This window comes from Polypterus senegalus, chromosome 6, assembly GCF_016835505.1.
Source record: "Polypterus senegalus isolate Bchr_013 chromosome 6, ASM1683550v1, whole genome shotgun sequence".
NCBI classification, from domain to species: Eukaryota; Metazoa; Chordata; class Cladistia; order Polypteriformes; family Polypteridae; genus Polypterus; species Polypterus senegalus.
In genome coordinates this window covers 184391141-184406959 of record NC_053159.1, presented here as the reverse complement: position 1 = coordinate 184406959, position 15819 = coordinate 184391141, and the positions used below count along the sequence as shown (strand labels likewise).

Below are 15819 nucleotides of genomic sequence, written 5' to 3'. Positions count from 1 at the left end.
GAGCCATTAAGAACCAAGATTACAGCTGTTTAAGACTAAAATAAGCAATAAGGGTTCAAAATCTTAACGAGCAAGACCACTAAAGTGAAGAAGAGGTGTTATTGGAGCAATAAGTGCTTCTTATTAAGCAATTGGGTTGGAGCAAAAACCTGTAGCCACTGCGCCCCCCAGGACTGAATCTGCCCACCCCTGCCCTAAGACGACATGAAAAAAGCTCCTCCATGACCAGATAATGCAGTGTCCCCTCACCGAGTTTACCACTTCAGCACCTACAGGTAAGCGGATTGAACTGGTCCAGGTGACTACGAGATGTTGTCTATTCTTGTACTGATAGCAGTAGAGTGTTGTACCGTATTAGCCTTAGATTGATACAGGAGAAAGTAGGGTGAAATGACACCTTTTATTGGCTAACTAAATAGATTACAAATGCAAGCTTTCCAGGCAGCTAAGGCCCCTTCATCTAGTAAAGTGTAACTTTTCATGTAAACATCAGTGGGGTCCTCCTGTAGTTTGCAGTAATAAGTAGTATTAGACAGCTGCCTCCTACACCCCCACGGACACCCACAGGGCTGAATGAAATTCTCACTCCCAGTCTGTGCTGCAGGAACCCGTGGTGGAGGGCTGACCTTTAGTGTCCCAGGTGAGGTAGTGCCTCGTAGGGATTCTCTCCTCTGATCCTTTTGACATCTCAGCCACACAATGACCGTGGCCATCTGTCACAATAGATAGATAGATAGATAGATAGATAGATAGATGTGAAAGGCACTATATAACAGATAGATAGACAGATAGATAGAAAGATAGAAAGGCACTATATAATAGATAGATAGATATGAAAGGCACTATATAATAAATAAATAGATAGTGTAAAAGGCGCTATATAGCGCCCGACCTGGCACAGTCTACGCAGAGGCACGTGTAAAAGTCACACAGGCTTTTTTATTTTTCTTCACCCGTGGGCGCACGTCTTCCCTGTGACCCACAGTCAATACACAGTCCCAAAAGCACTTTGTCACAAACAACAACACCTCTTCACCTTGCACCACCACTCCTCTCAGGCAACATTGTCCTCCTCCACCCGACTCTGGCCCCTCAGTGGTGGAGGCTGGCCCGTTTTATAGCCCACTCGGAAGTGATCCAGGTGCTTGACCACCTGGTCCCAATTGCACCTTCGGGTGGGGCTGATGACTCGTCCTGCCGGGTTCTCGAGTTTCAGCAGCACCCCCTAGCGGCCACCCCAGCTCCCACCCAGGTTGTGGAGGACTCCATGTCCCATGGAGCCATGCGGGAGACTGGGGAATGAACATCGGCCAGGGAGGCTGCCACCAAGCGTCCCAGGGAAGGTATTGAGCTGCCTATGGTGGCTCCCCCGGAACATATGCAGCAGAGGTGTCCTGGTCGGGCATGGGACCCGGCTGTCCATCACAATAGATAGATAGACAGTAAGGCACTATATAATAGATAGACAGACAGATTGACAGATAGAAAGGCACTATATAATAGATAGATAGACAGTAAGGCACTATATAATAAACAGACAGATAGATAGATAGAAATGAAAGGCACTATATTATACATAGACCAGCGTTTCTCAACCTTTAAGTATTTGCGACCTGAATTTTTAAAACAGTTTTAATCGCGCCCCCCCTAACGTTTTTTTGAAAGGAGCCCACTAATACCAATTTCTTCTTTTTTAATTAATGATCTATCTATCCATCCATCCATCCATCCTCCTCCACTTATCCAAAGTCGGGTCGCGGGGGCAGAAGCTTAAGCAGAGATGCCCAGACTTCCCTCTCCCCGGCCACTTCTTCCAGCTCTTCGGGAGAATCCCAAAGGCGTTCCCAGGCCAGCCAGGAGACATAGTCCCTCCAGCGTGTCCTGGGTCTTCCCCGGGGCCTCCTCCCGGTTGGACGTGCCCGGAACACCTCACCAGGGAGGCATCCAGGAGGCATCCTGATCAGATGCCTGAGCCACCTCATCTGACTCCTCTCCTCTACTCTGAGCTCCTTCCCGGATGACTGAGCTTCTCACCCTATCTTTAAGGGAAAGCCCAGACACCCTGCGGAGGAAACTCATTTCAGCCGCTTGTATTCGCGATCTCGTTCTTTCGGTCACTACCCATAGCTCATGACCATAGGTGAGGGTAGGAGCGTAGATCGACTGGTAAATTGAGAGCTTTGCCTTACGGCTCAGCTCCTTTTTCACCACGACAGACCGATGCAGGATGCTGCACCGATCCGCCTGTCGATCTCACGCTCCATTCTTCCCTCACTCGTGAACAAGACCCGAGATACTTGAACTCCTCCACTTGGGGCAGGATCTCTCCCCAACTCTGAGAGGGCACTCCACCCTTTTCCGGCTGAGGACCATGCTCTCGATTTGGAGGTGCTGATTCTCATCCCAGCCGCTTCACACTCGGCTGTGAACCGATCCAGGGAGAGCTGAAGATCACGGCCTGATGAAGCAAACAGGACAACATCATCTGCAAAAGCAGTGACCCAATCCTGAGTCCACCAAACGGACCCCTTCAACACCCTGGCTGCGCCTAGAAATTCTGTCCATAAAAGTTATGAACAGAATCGGTGACAAAGGGCAGCCCTGGCGGAGTCCAACTCTCACTGGAAGCGGGCTCGACTTACTGCGGCAATGCGGACCAAGCTCTGACAACGGTTGTACAGGGACCGAACAGCTCTTATCAGGGGTCCGGTACCCCATACTCCCGGAGCACCCCCACAGGATTCCCGAGGGACACGGTCGAATGCCTTTTCCAAGTCCACAAAACACATGTAGACGGTCGGGCAAACTCCCATGCACCCTCAGGACTCTGCTAAGGGTGAAGAGCTGGTCCACTGTTCAGCGACCAGGGCGAAAACCACACTGTTCCTCCTGAATCCGAGGTTCGACTATCCGGCGGACCCTCCTCTCCAGAACCCCCAAATAGACTTTTCCAGGGAGGCTGAGGAGTGTGATCCCTCTATAGTTGGAACACACCCTCCGGTCCCCCTTTAAAGAGGGGACCACCACCCCGGTCTGCCAATCCAGAGGCACTGTCCCGATGTCCATGCGATGTTGCAGAGGCGTGTCAACCAAGACAGTCCTACAACATCCAGAGCCTTAAGGAACTCGGTATCTCATCCACCCCGGGGCCCTGCCACCAAGGAGTTTTTGACCACCTCGGTGACTTCAGTCCCAGAGATGGGAGAGCCCACCTCAGAGTCCCCAGGCTCTGCTTCCTCGTGGAAGGCATGTTAGTGGGATTGAGGAGGTCTTGAAGTACTCCTCCCACCGACCCACGTCCCAGTGAGGTCAGCAGCGCACCATCCCCACTATATACGGTGTTGACACTGCACTGCTTCCCCTCCTGAGGCGCGGACGGTGGACCAGAATCTCCTCGAAGCCGTCCAAAGTGTTCTCCATGGCCTCTCCAAACTCCTCCCATGCCCGAGTTTTGCCTCAGCAACAACCAAGCCGCATTCGCTTGGCCTGCGGTACCTATCAGCTGCCTCCAGAGACCCACAGGACAAAAAGTCCTATAGGACTCCTTCTTCAGCTTGACGGCATCCCTCACGCGGTGTCCACCAGCGGGTTGGGGATTGCCGCCACGACAGGCACCGACCACCTTGCGGCCACAGCTTCGGTCAGCCCCTCAACAATAGAGGCACGGAACATGGCCCATTCGGACTCAATGTCCCTCACCTCCCTCGGGATGTGGTCGAAGTTCTGCCGGAGGTGGGAGTTGAAGCTACTTCTGACAGGAGACTCTGCCAGCCGTTCCCAGCAGACCCTCACAACACGTTTGGGCCTACCAGGTCTGACCGGCATCTTCCCCACCATTGAAGCCAACTCACCACCAGGTGGTGATCAGTTGACAGCTCCGCCCCTCTCTTCACCCGAGTGTCCAAGACATATGGCGCAAGTCCGACGACACAACCACAAAGTCGATCATCGACCTGAGGCCTAGGGTGTCCTGGTGCCAAGTGCACATATGAACACCCTTATGCTTGAACATGGTGTTCGTTATGGACAATCAGTGACAAGCACAGAAGTCCAATAACAAAACACCGCTCGGGTTCAGATCGGGGGGGCCATTCCTCCCAATCACGCCCTTTCAGGTCTCACTGTCATTGCCCACGTGAGCATTGAAGTCTCCCAGCAGTACGAGGGAACTTATCTTTTATCGACATTTATCTAACTCTATATTTATTTTTCTAGTATCAGAATGTAGTTTAAGTTAATTTGTTTTGGTTTCAATAGATGTATTTTTCATATTTTTGATTCTTGTTTTCTTTTTTTCACATCTTCGCACCCCCCCTTTTTATTACTTCATGCCCCCCTAGGGGGGCCCGCCCCACAGTTTGTGAACCTCTGAGACAGACAGATAAATTGACAGAAAGTCACTATATAATAGATAGATAGGAAAGGCACTATATAATATGTAGATGGATAGATAGATAGATAGATAGATAATGTGAAAGGCACTATATGATAGATAGATAGATAGATAGATAGATGTGAAAGGCAGTATATAATAGATAGATAGATAGATAGATAGATAGGGTCAGAATGCAGAATTAAGAACATATTTCTGGTTACTTGCAACATTCTCATAATAGTAACTATATAGATAAAATGTTGCCTACATAAACAACTAAAAGTCTTTATTTTTCTGTCTAGGCTTTCGTAATCTTTTGTGGCCTTGGTATCAATAACACAATCATGTATGATCAGGTGAAGAAGTCCTGGGCGAAGCAGTCTGTGGCTCTGGATGTAAGTTCATCAGTTATGTTTCTTGTTACTGCATTTTTATTTGCATTATGAAATAATTTAAAATTTGGTATTATTGTTTTGGTGCTATATAAAAAAGATAAAAGTTAATGATGTCTCATTTTTTAAATATTTCCAATCTACTCCAAGCTTTTGGTTTTTGCTTTTAACTCTACATTATATCGCTTTATTTAGGTTTATGGCTAACTCACGCACACACACTCACACTCATATGGGGCCAAATTAGAACGGACATTGAGTTAGCACTGTACATTCAGCTCATCGGCTTAAGTTTACCAATTTCAGAAATATTGAGGGAGATTATTTTAACCAGGAGAAGGAATAAATGTGATCATCTGAGCATTGGCCTCAGGGAATTTATCTTTGTGGACGTTTCTACCTGTGGCTAGTGTCAGGGATGCCAGGGGCCATGACCCGGCCGGGACGTCATGAGGAACCGGATGTGGGTCTGTGCCCACCCTGAATCACGTGGGGTTTGCCTTCCGGGTTGCTCTGGGGGCCACGGGTACAGGGCATGGAAGCTCCACCCTGTAGGGGCCCGTGGTCACCGTCAGGAGGCACCCCAATGCCTTGGGGACCTGTTACCCCAGCACTTCCGCCACACCAGGAAGTCCTGGGGGGAAGACTTTGGACGTTACCCGGAGAGCTGCCGGGAGGACAGCCGGCACTTCCACCACGCTGGGGCGTGGCCAAGGGAGGAATGCCGGGAATACCTGGTGCTCATCCGGGTACTGAATAAAAGGGGCCGTCTCCATTCATTCGAGGCTAGAGTTGGGTGGAAGAAGGACGAAACACAGAGGAGGTGTGGAGGCTGCCCGAAGAAAGGCATTGTGTGGCCAGGACTGAGTGTTTTGGGGTTTGTGCACAACTGGGTCTTAGTGACCATTTTTTGGGTCTGTGTGACCATTGAACTTATTGTTAATAACTGTAAATAAACGTGTTTGTGGGTGACATGGAACGTGTCTGCCTGTCTGTGTCCGGGTCAACTTCCACACTTCTCAAAGTTTGCGTGAGGCTGACGTGTCCACAGACGAGCAGAGTACAGAGAACAGAGAATACGCAGCTACTGCTACCTCCTCAGCTATAACCTGGTTAAGGTTTGCAAGGCTAAAGAGTTGGGTTACTCGCTGAGAAAACTACATCTCTTAACCTGGCTTGTCTAATGGGAATTAAGGGATTATGTAGTGTTTTAGAAACCAGGGTTCTGAGAATAGCCGGATTAATAATGTTTATCTAAACATGCTAAATGAAAAATGATTTTTGTTTTGGAGTATTTAATATCATCATTCTTTATAGTGCCTTTCAAAGTGAGCACTGTAAGAGTTACTCCAAAATTAATCTGGGGCCTGCATTGAGCCTTTCATAGTAAGTGATGTGATGAGTGCTTATAAGCTTGGTCCTATTTAGGAAGAACCTTTCATAGGGAGCCCACCCTGGGACATCAGACACAAGGCAGGAATGGGCCTTGACCAGGCTGCAAGACTAGAGAAGGACCTTCTCAGTCACACATCTCCCTCAAGTCATTTAGAATAGACTGAGTTTTTAAACAGATATATGTGGGTGATGGCGGATACACAGATAGATTAATATGACAGGCACTATATAATAGACAGACAGAGAGGTAGACAGATAAATAGATAGATATGAAAGGCACTATATATAGATAGATACAGTGGATAGATAGATATGAAAGGCACTATATAATAGACAGACAGACAGATAGATAGAAAGAAAACTAGACTAGAAAGATAAACTGCCCCCAAAAAATGAAACGACCCGTTTTGAATGAGAGTGTAGCATCAAGTCAGTGACACTTGGGGGCTATTGATCTGGTCAGTAAAGTGGCAGAGGGGCTTATCCATCAGTTTCAGCTGCTTTGGTGCTCTAGAGGGGCAACAATGAGACGACCCCCAAAACAGGAATGAATGGTTTAACAGGTGGAAGCCACTGACATTTTTTCCTCCTCATCTGTTTTGTCATTTGTTTCACATTTGGCTGCGGTCAGTGTCACTACTGGTAGCATGACGCCATACCTGGGGCCGTGCGTAGAACTCGAACTATAACATGGCGTAAGCACAAAAGCCGAAATGTGCTTATGCACAGAAAAATCCAGATGCAGGAATCTGTGCGTACTCCAACTTCCACGTTCTTCCGCTACATAAATCCCGATCAGCGTGAAAACTAACGCTTCGTGCTTTATGTAACGCCCGAACTCCTCCCAGAATTACGCCTCTTTGAATATGCAAATCAATATAAATCGCCCTTAAGCTCAGCCTTCTGTGAAAAGACAATGGGAAAAGCACGGGGGAAATATAAGAATTTCAGCGAATACCAAGTGGAGGCAAAGGAAAAACGTACTTATTGTTCAAATAAACCATGGAATAATCAACAAAAGGAAGTTGATCGAGTGACATAGCGTGTTGGAGAAACATGAAAGCTCACATTCACAAAGTCGCACAGTGCCGGAAATAAAAAAGAAGTCACATATCAAAGTCGCCGTGAAAAGCCGAGTTGTAGCCCACCGTCTGAGTTTATTAGGGTACAAACAAGAAAAATAGGCACACAGTCGGAAAAAAGCACGAAATGTCAACTTTAATCTCGACATTTCCACTTTAATCACGTAGTTTATTTTGTCATTAAAGTAGAACATCATAAACTTCATCTTAAAATCGTTTACTTAACCAGTTTCTCAAATCACATCGTAATTAAAGTAGCACGTTAAATGCTTTGTTTTGTATTTGATCTTCTATGTGCTCTATGTGTGTGAATCACTACTTGCTTCTTAAAATGGCTCTCTTCCTCCAACTGGACACAGAGCCCATTACATTCGTGATATTATAGCTCTCTGAATAACTAAAATACTGAGATGTATACATGATATAATTTTCATGATGATAGGAGTTAAAGCATGTTATTAAACATGGGAACACGGCGCAGTGATTGTGTGCGACCTTCAATGAAATTATTTATTGCAGCAGTACTCATGGGCGGCTCTAGGCAGAGAAAGAATCGGTGGCTCCTTCGCCCGCCCGTCAGTAAGGTAGCTTATGCACGGTGGATGGCCTCGTCCGTTGCAGACACTGCATAGCCGCCTCGTGCTCATGATAACTTTTGCTGAAATTTGTCGCTGCGTTTTTAGCTGTGTCGTTATTTTCTCTGTCTGTTTTATATTCAATATATATTGGCGTAGCCATCACTGCAGTCCTTGCTTTTCTTTCCCCAAGTAACCGATCGCCATACAATCAGCTCTGTAATAGACGTTAAGCCATCTGTAAGCTTAGAGCGCGATTCTTCAAAACGTTTAAGGAACATTGAAATATCTTCGTAGTACATGTTTAATTATTCTATCCTTAACGACACTCCCAGTGAAGAATATAGATTATTTAAATGAAGTTAAAGTTTTATCTGTATAATTTAATAAACATATTTTGCTGCATTTCACCTTAAAATGATATCGTCATCATATGTAAATACGCGCTTTATAAAGTGGCTCAGGTTGTGAGATATTATAACTGTAGTACAAGTTTACAGTGAGGTGATTGTACTTATAAGTACAGACAGTTCTACAAGGAGCACTTGATTGGCTGCATTTAAAGTTCTTGGGATGAAACTGTTTCTGAACCGCGAGGTCCGAACAGGAAAGGCTTTAAAACGTTTTGCAGTGTCTGAGACAGCGTGTCCTTGAAGCTGTATGCCGATAATTCTCTTTCCGATCAGCTGCTGCTGTGATTCACACTCAGATACAGTGATATAAATACTCCGAGTGGTGCAGTGAGAGTAATATGGAAAAAGATGATCCGCTGTGGCAACTCCTAACAAGAGGAGCTGAAAGAAGAAGAAGAAGAAGAAGTGAGAGTAACAACACTAAAGCAGTTATGGTATTTAGAATAGTTTGACCATTCTGTGGACCATTATATTGTTACAAGTTAATTACAATCAGATGCGTTACACTAATAAACAATATGCAGTTAATTTCAGTGTATTTATAAAGCCGCATCAGGAAAATAATGAGTAACCACACAGGAACAGTAGCACTGCTTTGACGCTGGGTGCCGCCACCATGCAAAACCGAGCGGAGAACTTGCGTACGACAAGGTATGAGGTACAGTGGAAAAGTGCGTGGCTTTACGCCAAGTGTAGGTTTTATACATCGCGATTTGAACGTGCAAAAGTTCTTACACAACATTTCTGTGCGTACGTACCGTTTATACATGAGGCCCCAGGACCCTACAGATGTGGTACAGGTGTCCAACTTCTCCAGGATGGCACATCAATACGTACCTCCCATTGCCAGAAGGTTTGCTGTGTCTCCCAGCACAGTTTCAATGGCATGGAGGAGATTCCAGGAGACAGGCAGTTGCTCCAGGAGAGCTGGACAGGGCCCCTCATAGAAGGTCCTTAACCCATCAGCAGGACCCACCAGTATCTGCTCCTTTGGGTAAAGAGGAACAGCACTGGCAGACCCTACAAAATGACCTCCAGCAGGCAGGCCACTGATGTGAATGTCTCTGACCAAACAATCAGAAACAGACTTCATGAGGGTGGCCTGAGGGCCCGACGTCCTCTAATGGGCTCTGGGCTCTCTGCCCAGCATCGTGGAGCTTGATTGACATTTGCCATTGAATATCAGAATTGGCAGGTCCACCACTGGCGGGTGCCCTGTGCTTCTCACAGATGAGAGCAGGTTCACCCTGAGCACATGTGACAGACGTGAAAGGGTCCAGAGAGATTGTGGAGAACGTTATGCTGTCTGTAACATTGTTCAGCATGACCTGTTTGGTGGGGGGTCAGTGATGGTCTGGGGAGGCATATCCATGGAGGGACACACAGACCTCTACAGGCTAGACAATGGCACCTTAGGACTGCCATTAGGTATCGGGATGAAATCCTTGGACCCATTGACAGACCCTATGCTGGTTCCTCCTGGTGCATGATAATGCCTGGCCTCATGTGGCGAGAGGATAAGGAATTGATACCATTGACTGGCCCCCCACACTACTCGCCTGACCTCAATCCAACTGACCACCTCTCGGTGTGACATTATGTTTCAGTCCATCTGACGCTTCAGACTGTCCAGGAGCTCAGTGATGTCCTGGTCCAGATCTGGGAGGAGATCCCTCAGGACACCATCTGTCATCTCATTAGGATGTTGTCAGGCTAGCATACAAACATCTGGGTACGATTTGGAGTTGCTGCAATGAAATTTCAGCCAAATGGACTCACCTGTCTGCTACATCGTTTTTTCCTTTTGATTTTTGGAGTATTTTTTAATTCAGCCTTCTCTCTGTCGATTGATTATTTTCATTTCCATCTTTTCGTACCTAACACATCACCATATCAGTCCACATCAGTAGAGAGAGCCAGCAGGATTTTTTTCCCATTGAGATCTGATGTGCTTTCAAAGTTTGGTCCTTTAATTTTTTGAGCAGTTTAGTTTAGGCACTCAATATAGTAATAGGTAGATAGATGGTTAAGGCACTATATAATAGAGAGAAAGATAGATGGTGGCAGGTCTGAATTCTGCACCGAGTCATTTTCTAAGTAGAGTCTCCCTCATGCCCTTGTGTTTTTGTCTCAAGGTAGATCAGTTGTCATCCATCTTTCTGTGTTTGATTTGCGCTTATGGATTATTGTCCTGTTCTGGGTTGGTTCCTGCTTTGTCCCTAACTCTCTTAGGATGGGCTGTGGTTCCCCATAAAACCTGAACTTTGAGAGTATTATACGGTATATGCCGGTATCCAGCATACTGTATATGAGTATAAGGCACGTAGGCTCCCAGAGCACTGGGAGGCATCGCACAGAAATGAGGTGAGTAGAACAGCGCAAGACACAAGAGTAATCAGGCCCAAAGCTAGACAGACTCCTGTAGTTGTGAATCAAGATGGCATTCTAGTTCAGATTTCTTTCCATTCCTGTGTATGGGATTAGATGGATTAAGCAGCAGCTTTATTCCATGAGGACAGCATGGTGGAGCAGTGGGTAGCGCTGCTGCCTCACAGTTAGGAGACCAGGGTTCGCTTCCCGGGGTCCTCTCTGTGTGGAGTTTGCATGTTCTCCCCGTGTCTGTGTGGGTTTCCTCCCACAATCCAAAGACATGCAGGTTAAGTGGATTGGTGATCCTAAATTGTAACTACTGTGTGCTTGGTGTGTGTGTGTGTGTGTGCGCCCTGCCTATGTTTTGTTTCCTGCCTTGCACTCTGTGTTGGCTGGGATTGGCTCCAGCAGACCCCCGTGACCCTGTATTCGGATTCAGCGGGTTGGAAAATGGCTGGATGTATTTATTCCATGAATTGATGCTTAGAATGGAGATACTGGCCTCTAGTGACCACTGCTTGAAATCGCATGCTACACTGGCCCTAGTTAAGAGTTGACTCGCCTTCTTTCTTCAACATCGATTCACTCATTTATTTCTTGAACTGGCTCCAGCTCAGTCAGGGTGAAGAGGATTTTGTCCTCAAATTAATGCACGCAATTCCCTTATTTTTGTGAAAAGTTAAATCAAAATGATTTACTGACGGCACTGCGGATGTAATACGGAGAGATCTACGACAGAGATCAGTATTAGAGGTTCTATATAAAATCATCATCCCTTGGTTTTACTATATTTCAGGTTGTTGTCAACTGTTGCAATTTTCTGCATTAGCGCATTAAGGTAACCTGGGTGAAGAACTGGGTAGCACTGTTGCCTCGCAGTTAGGAGACCCGGGTTCGCTTACTGGGTCCTCACTACGTGGAGTCTGCATGTTCTCCCTGTGTCTGCGTGGGTTTCCTCCTCATTCCAAAGACATGCAGGTCAGGTGCATTGGTAATCCTAAATTGTGCTTGGTGTATGTGTGCCCTGCAGTGGGCTGGTGCCATACCCAGGGTTTATTTCCTGCCTTGCACCCTGTGCTGGCTGGGATTGGCTCCAGTAGACCCCCGTGACCCTGTAGTTAGGATATAGCAGGATGGATCATGGATGGATGGATGGGAGAAGAATTCCACCTAGTGGTATTATTCACACGGTGAAAATGATTCCTGAATAATTGAACAAGCGCAAAACGTCAAGCTAGTGGTTTGCTTTCGGTAAAGTTTTGCTGTCATTTTATACTTATTCTTCACAGATTTAACAGATTCTGTTATTCAGAACACATGGCCATCATTCGGCTGTCAGTCAATCAGCCTTCCTTTTATATAGCTCACTTCATCTGAAGCACTGTCACAATTTTATGGAAGCGTATTATGGCCATAGTGAAGAAAAAAAAAGTACCCCGCGACATATAACATCTCAAAGTTCCTGTCCGCTATCCTCAACCTGTTGATAGGCAGCTCAAAACACCATATTCAGAACACTTTGGATTTTGTGGAGAAGGTGAGAGATGTCATCATGGAGGCAGATGAAACTATGGTCTCGTATGATGTGACATCTCTATTGACTTGTGTTCCAGTGGTCCGTAAGAAATTACAGGATGACCCCACACTCAGTTAAAGGACCACTCTCAGCACTGACCAAGTGTGCCTGCTCTTGGAACTGTGTCTTCAATCCACATATATCATAGACAAAGGCCAGTACTACAGGCCATGGGTTCCCCAGTTTGACCTATTCTGGCCAATCTGTATATGGAAGAAGTGGAAAAGAGGGCGCTATTATCCTATCCTGGGACAAAAACCGAGCCATTGGTTCAGGTATGTGGATGAAATCTGGGTGAAAATCAAACATCAGGAGGTACCACAATTTACTGAACACATCAACTCAGTGGACAAACACATCCAGTTCACCAGGGACGACATGAAACGTGACAGGCTAGCTTTCTTATCCATCCATCCATTATCCAACCCGCTGACTGCAGTGTCACGGGGGTCTGCTGGAGCCAATCCCAGCCAACACAGGGTGCAAGGCAGGAAACAAACCCTGGGCAGGGCACCAGCCCACTGCAGGGCACACACACACCAAGCACACACTAAGGACAATTTCGGATGGCCAATGCACCTAACCTGCATGTCTTTGGACTGTGGGAGGAAACCCACGTAGACACGGGGAGAACATGCAAACTCCATGCGGGGAGGACCCAGGAAGCTGCGAAGTAGCAACGCTACCACTATCCTTAGATTGCTGGTTTGATTCCGGCTCAAAGGCGGATTGGTGGCTTTGAGGCTATGGATCTGCACTGGCAATTGGAAGGTCAGTCAGGTCCCAACCCACTATATCCTAATACAGGGTCACGGGGTCTGCTGGAGCCAATCCCAGCCAACACAGGGCGCAAGGCAGGAAACGAATCCTGGGCAGGGTGCCAGCCCACTACAGGGCGCGCACACACACACACACCAAGCACACACCAGGGCCAATTGAGAATCGCCAATCAACCTCACTTGCATGTCTTTGGACTGTTGGAGGAAACCCACGTAGACACGGGGAGAACATGCAAACTCCATGCGGGGAGGACCCAGGAAGCTGTGAAGTAGCAACGCTACCACTATCCTTAGATCGCTGGTTCGATTCCGGCTCAAAGGCGGATTGGTGGCTTTGAGGCTAGGGATCTGCACTGGCAATTGGAAGGTCAGTCAGTCAGTCAGTTCCCAACCCACTATATCCTAATACAGGGTCACGGTGTCTGCTGGAGCCAATCCCTGCCAACACAGGGTGCAAGGCAGGAAACAAATCCTGGGCAGGGTGCCAGCCCACTACAGGGCGCGCACACACACCCACACACCAAGCACACACTACGGACAATTTAGAATCACCGATGCACCTCACCTGCATGTCTTTGGACTGTGGGAGGAAACCCACGCAGACACGGGGAGAACATGCAAACTCCACGCAGGGAGCACCCAGGAAGTGAACCTAGGTCTCCTAACTGCGAGGCAGCAACGCTACCCACTGCGCCACCATGCCGCCCTGTGAAGAATTTATTCAAATAAAATAATAATAATTGTATATAGGATATAGTGGGTTGGATAACGGATGGATGGATGGATATTCTTCACACCTTATAGTGCACTTCTATGAAATCAAAGACGTTTTAGTGGCACCTGCAGTTGTTTTTTTTGGTGTAAATGCTTGGAAGAAAATGATTGTGAATTGTCTTTGAATCCATGTTGCTTCTGAGATGGCCAGAGGGGAGCAATTTGCCCATATTAGAATGGATCGATGTTGTGGTGTCTGTTGAATTAAAAATTGCAATTAAAAGAGATGAAGAAGCAAGAAGAAAAGAAGAAGGCCAAAGGGAGGGAGGACAAGAAGGAAGGGCGCCAGCCCTAGTGCGCACACACACACACCAAGGACAATTTAGGATCATCAATGCACCTGACCTGCATGTCTTTGGACTGTGGGAGGAAACCCACGCAGACATGGGGAGAAGATATAAACTCCACACAGGAAGGACCCAGGAGGCGAACCCGGGTCTCCTAACTGCGAGGCAGCAGCGCTACCCACTGCGCCACCGTGCCGCCCAGGTGACATGATGGTGTAGCAATTAGCAGAACTGCCTTGCAGCTCTAGAGGCCGGGTCTCAAATCCTAGCCTCGGCACTGTCTGTGTGGAGTTTGTACATGTTGTTGGGTCAGAGTGGGTTTTTCTTCCCATATACCAAAACTGTGTCGACAACTGTTTCTAAATTGCCCCCCATGTGAGTATAAACAAATTCCAAAATGGACAAGCACCCATTTTGAGGGTTGGTAGCTGCCTTACACTTAATGCTACCAGGACCCTTAATTGCATAAGAGGGTCTGAACACTAATGGATAGAGGGATGGATGGACGGACAAATTACAGAGGGGTTTAGAAGTGAACACCATTTATATCTGAACCCGTCTGTGCGTGAAGGGAGGTGCTTCTGCTTTATTCTCTGAAAGCACCACAGTTGCCATATCTTGTGCTTTTTGCTGCATGATCTCCTTGCCTGTAGGAATGTGAAATGTATAAATTAAAGGGAGACTCCACTTACTTCTATCACAGGTGCTGTCTTACCACGCCACTTGTTCGAAGACTGAAGTAGACAAGTTCAAGGTAAGACATTTTAATGACTGGGGAATGCCGAGCCATTTGGAAAATAAAGTGGGGATGGGATGAACAAAAACAGACGGAGAGCCAGTAACACCTTAATGATTCTTCTGTGTGCAATGTGACTCTCCAGGGGTTCATTTCCTGCCAGTCAGTCATCACTTGGCTTTCTCAATGCCAATGCCGTCACATAGGTGGTTACGTGTGGTGATGTCTGGGTTTACTGCTTTGTGTGTGAAAATAAGTGCAGTCCACCCTAGAGGGTGCAATATCTATAAATAAACTTACATCTATGACAACAGTGTCCTGGATTGAAATCCATCTCCCAGTTAACACTAGAATCCCTGAAGCCTATGAAAAGACTCGTAATCCTGGGCCACCTTAAATTCCTTCACACATCTCCATTAATGTCTTTTAGAACATTAGAACACTCTAGACGAGAAGAAGCCATTCAGCCCAACAAAGCTCGCCAGTCCTGTCCACTTATTTCTTCCAGTCGAGTTTTGAAAGTCCCTCAAGTCTTACTGTCTACCACACTACTTGGTCTCTTATTTAAAGTGTGTAAAGAAAACCTTCCTAGTGTTTCTGTGAAATTTCCCCTTCACAAGTTTCCAACTGTGTCCCCGTGTTGAAATGATGAACTCATTTTAAAGTCACCGTCTCGATCCACTGGACTCATTCCCTTCATCATTTTGCACACTTCACTCAGGTCTCCTCTTCATCTCCTGTAAAGGCTCAGCTCTTTTCATCTTTCTTCCTAACTCATCCCCTGTAGTCCTGAATCGGCCACTGATTACGTTCCTTTTCTAGTTCTGTTGTGCCTTTATGGAGACCAAAACTGCACACAGGACTCCAGATGAGGCCTCACCAGTGTGTTATAAAGCTGGAGCAGAACCTCCTGTGACTTGTACTCCACACATCAAGGCGCTATATAACCTGACATTCTGTTAGCCTTCTTAATGGCTTCTGAACACTGCCTGGAAGTCGAAACCTTAGACTCCTAAATCCTTCTATAAGGTGGACTCTCGATTTTCTGACCTCCCATTGTGTACT

The 15819-nt window shown here is 46.8% G+C and overlaps 1 protein-coding gene across 1 annotated transcript in view; it reads left to right on the top strand.

Moving 5' to 3' along the window:
- The window catches only part of pde11a (phosphodiesterase 11a), a 401879-nt gene that overhangs the window by 235512 nt on the left and 150548 nt on the right, over positions 1 to 15819 (top strand). The window contains exons 9-10 of the mRNA XM_039757714.1: positions 4678 to 4770; positions 14722 to 14772. Coding sequence (XP_039613648.1) covers positions 4678 to 4770; positions 14722 to 14772 — 144 coding nt within the window. The remainder of the gene's footprint in view (positions 1 to 4677; positions 4771 to 14721; positions 14773 to 15819) is intronic.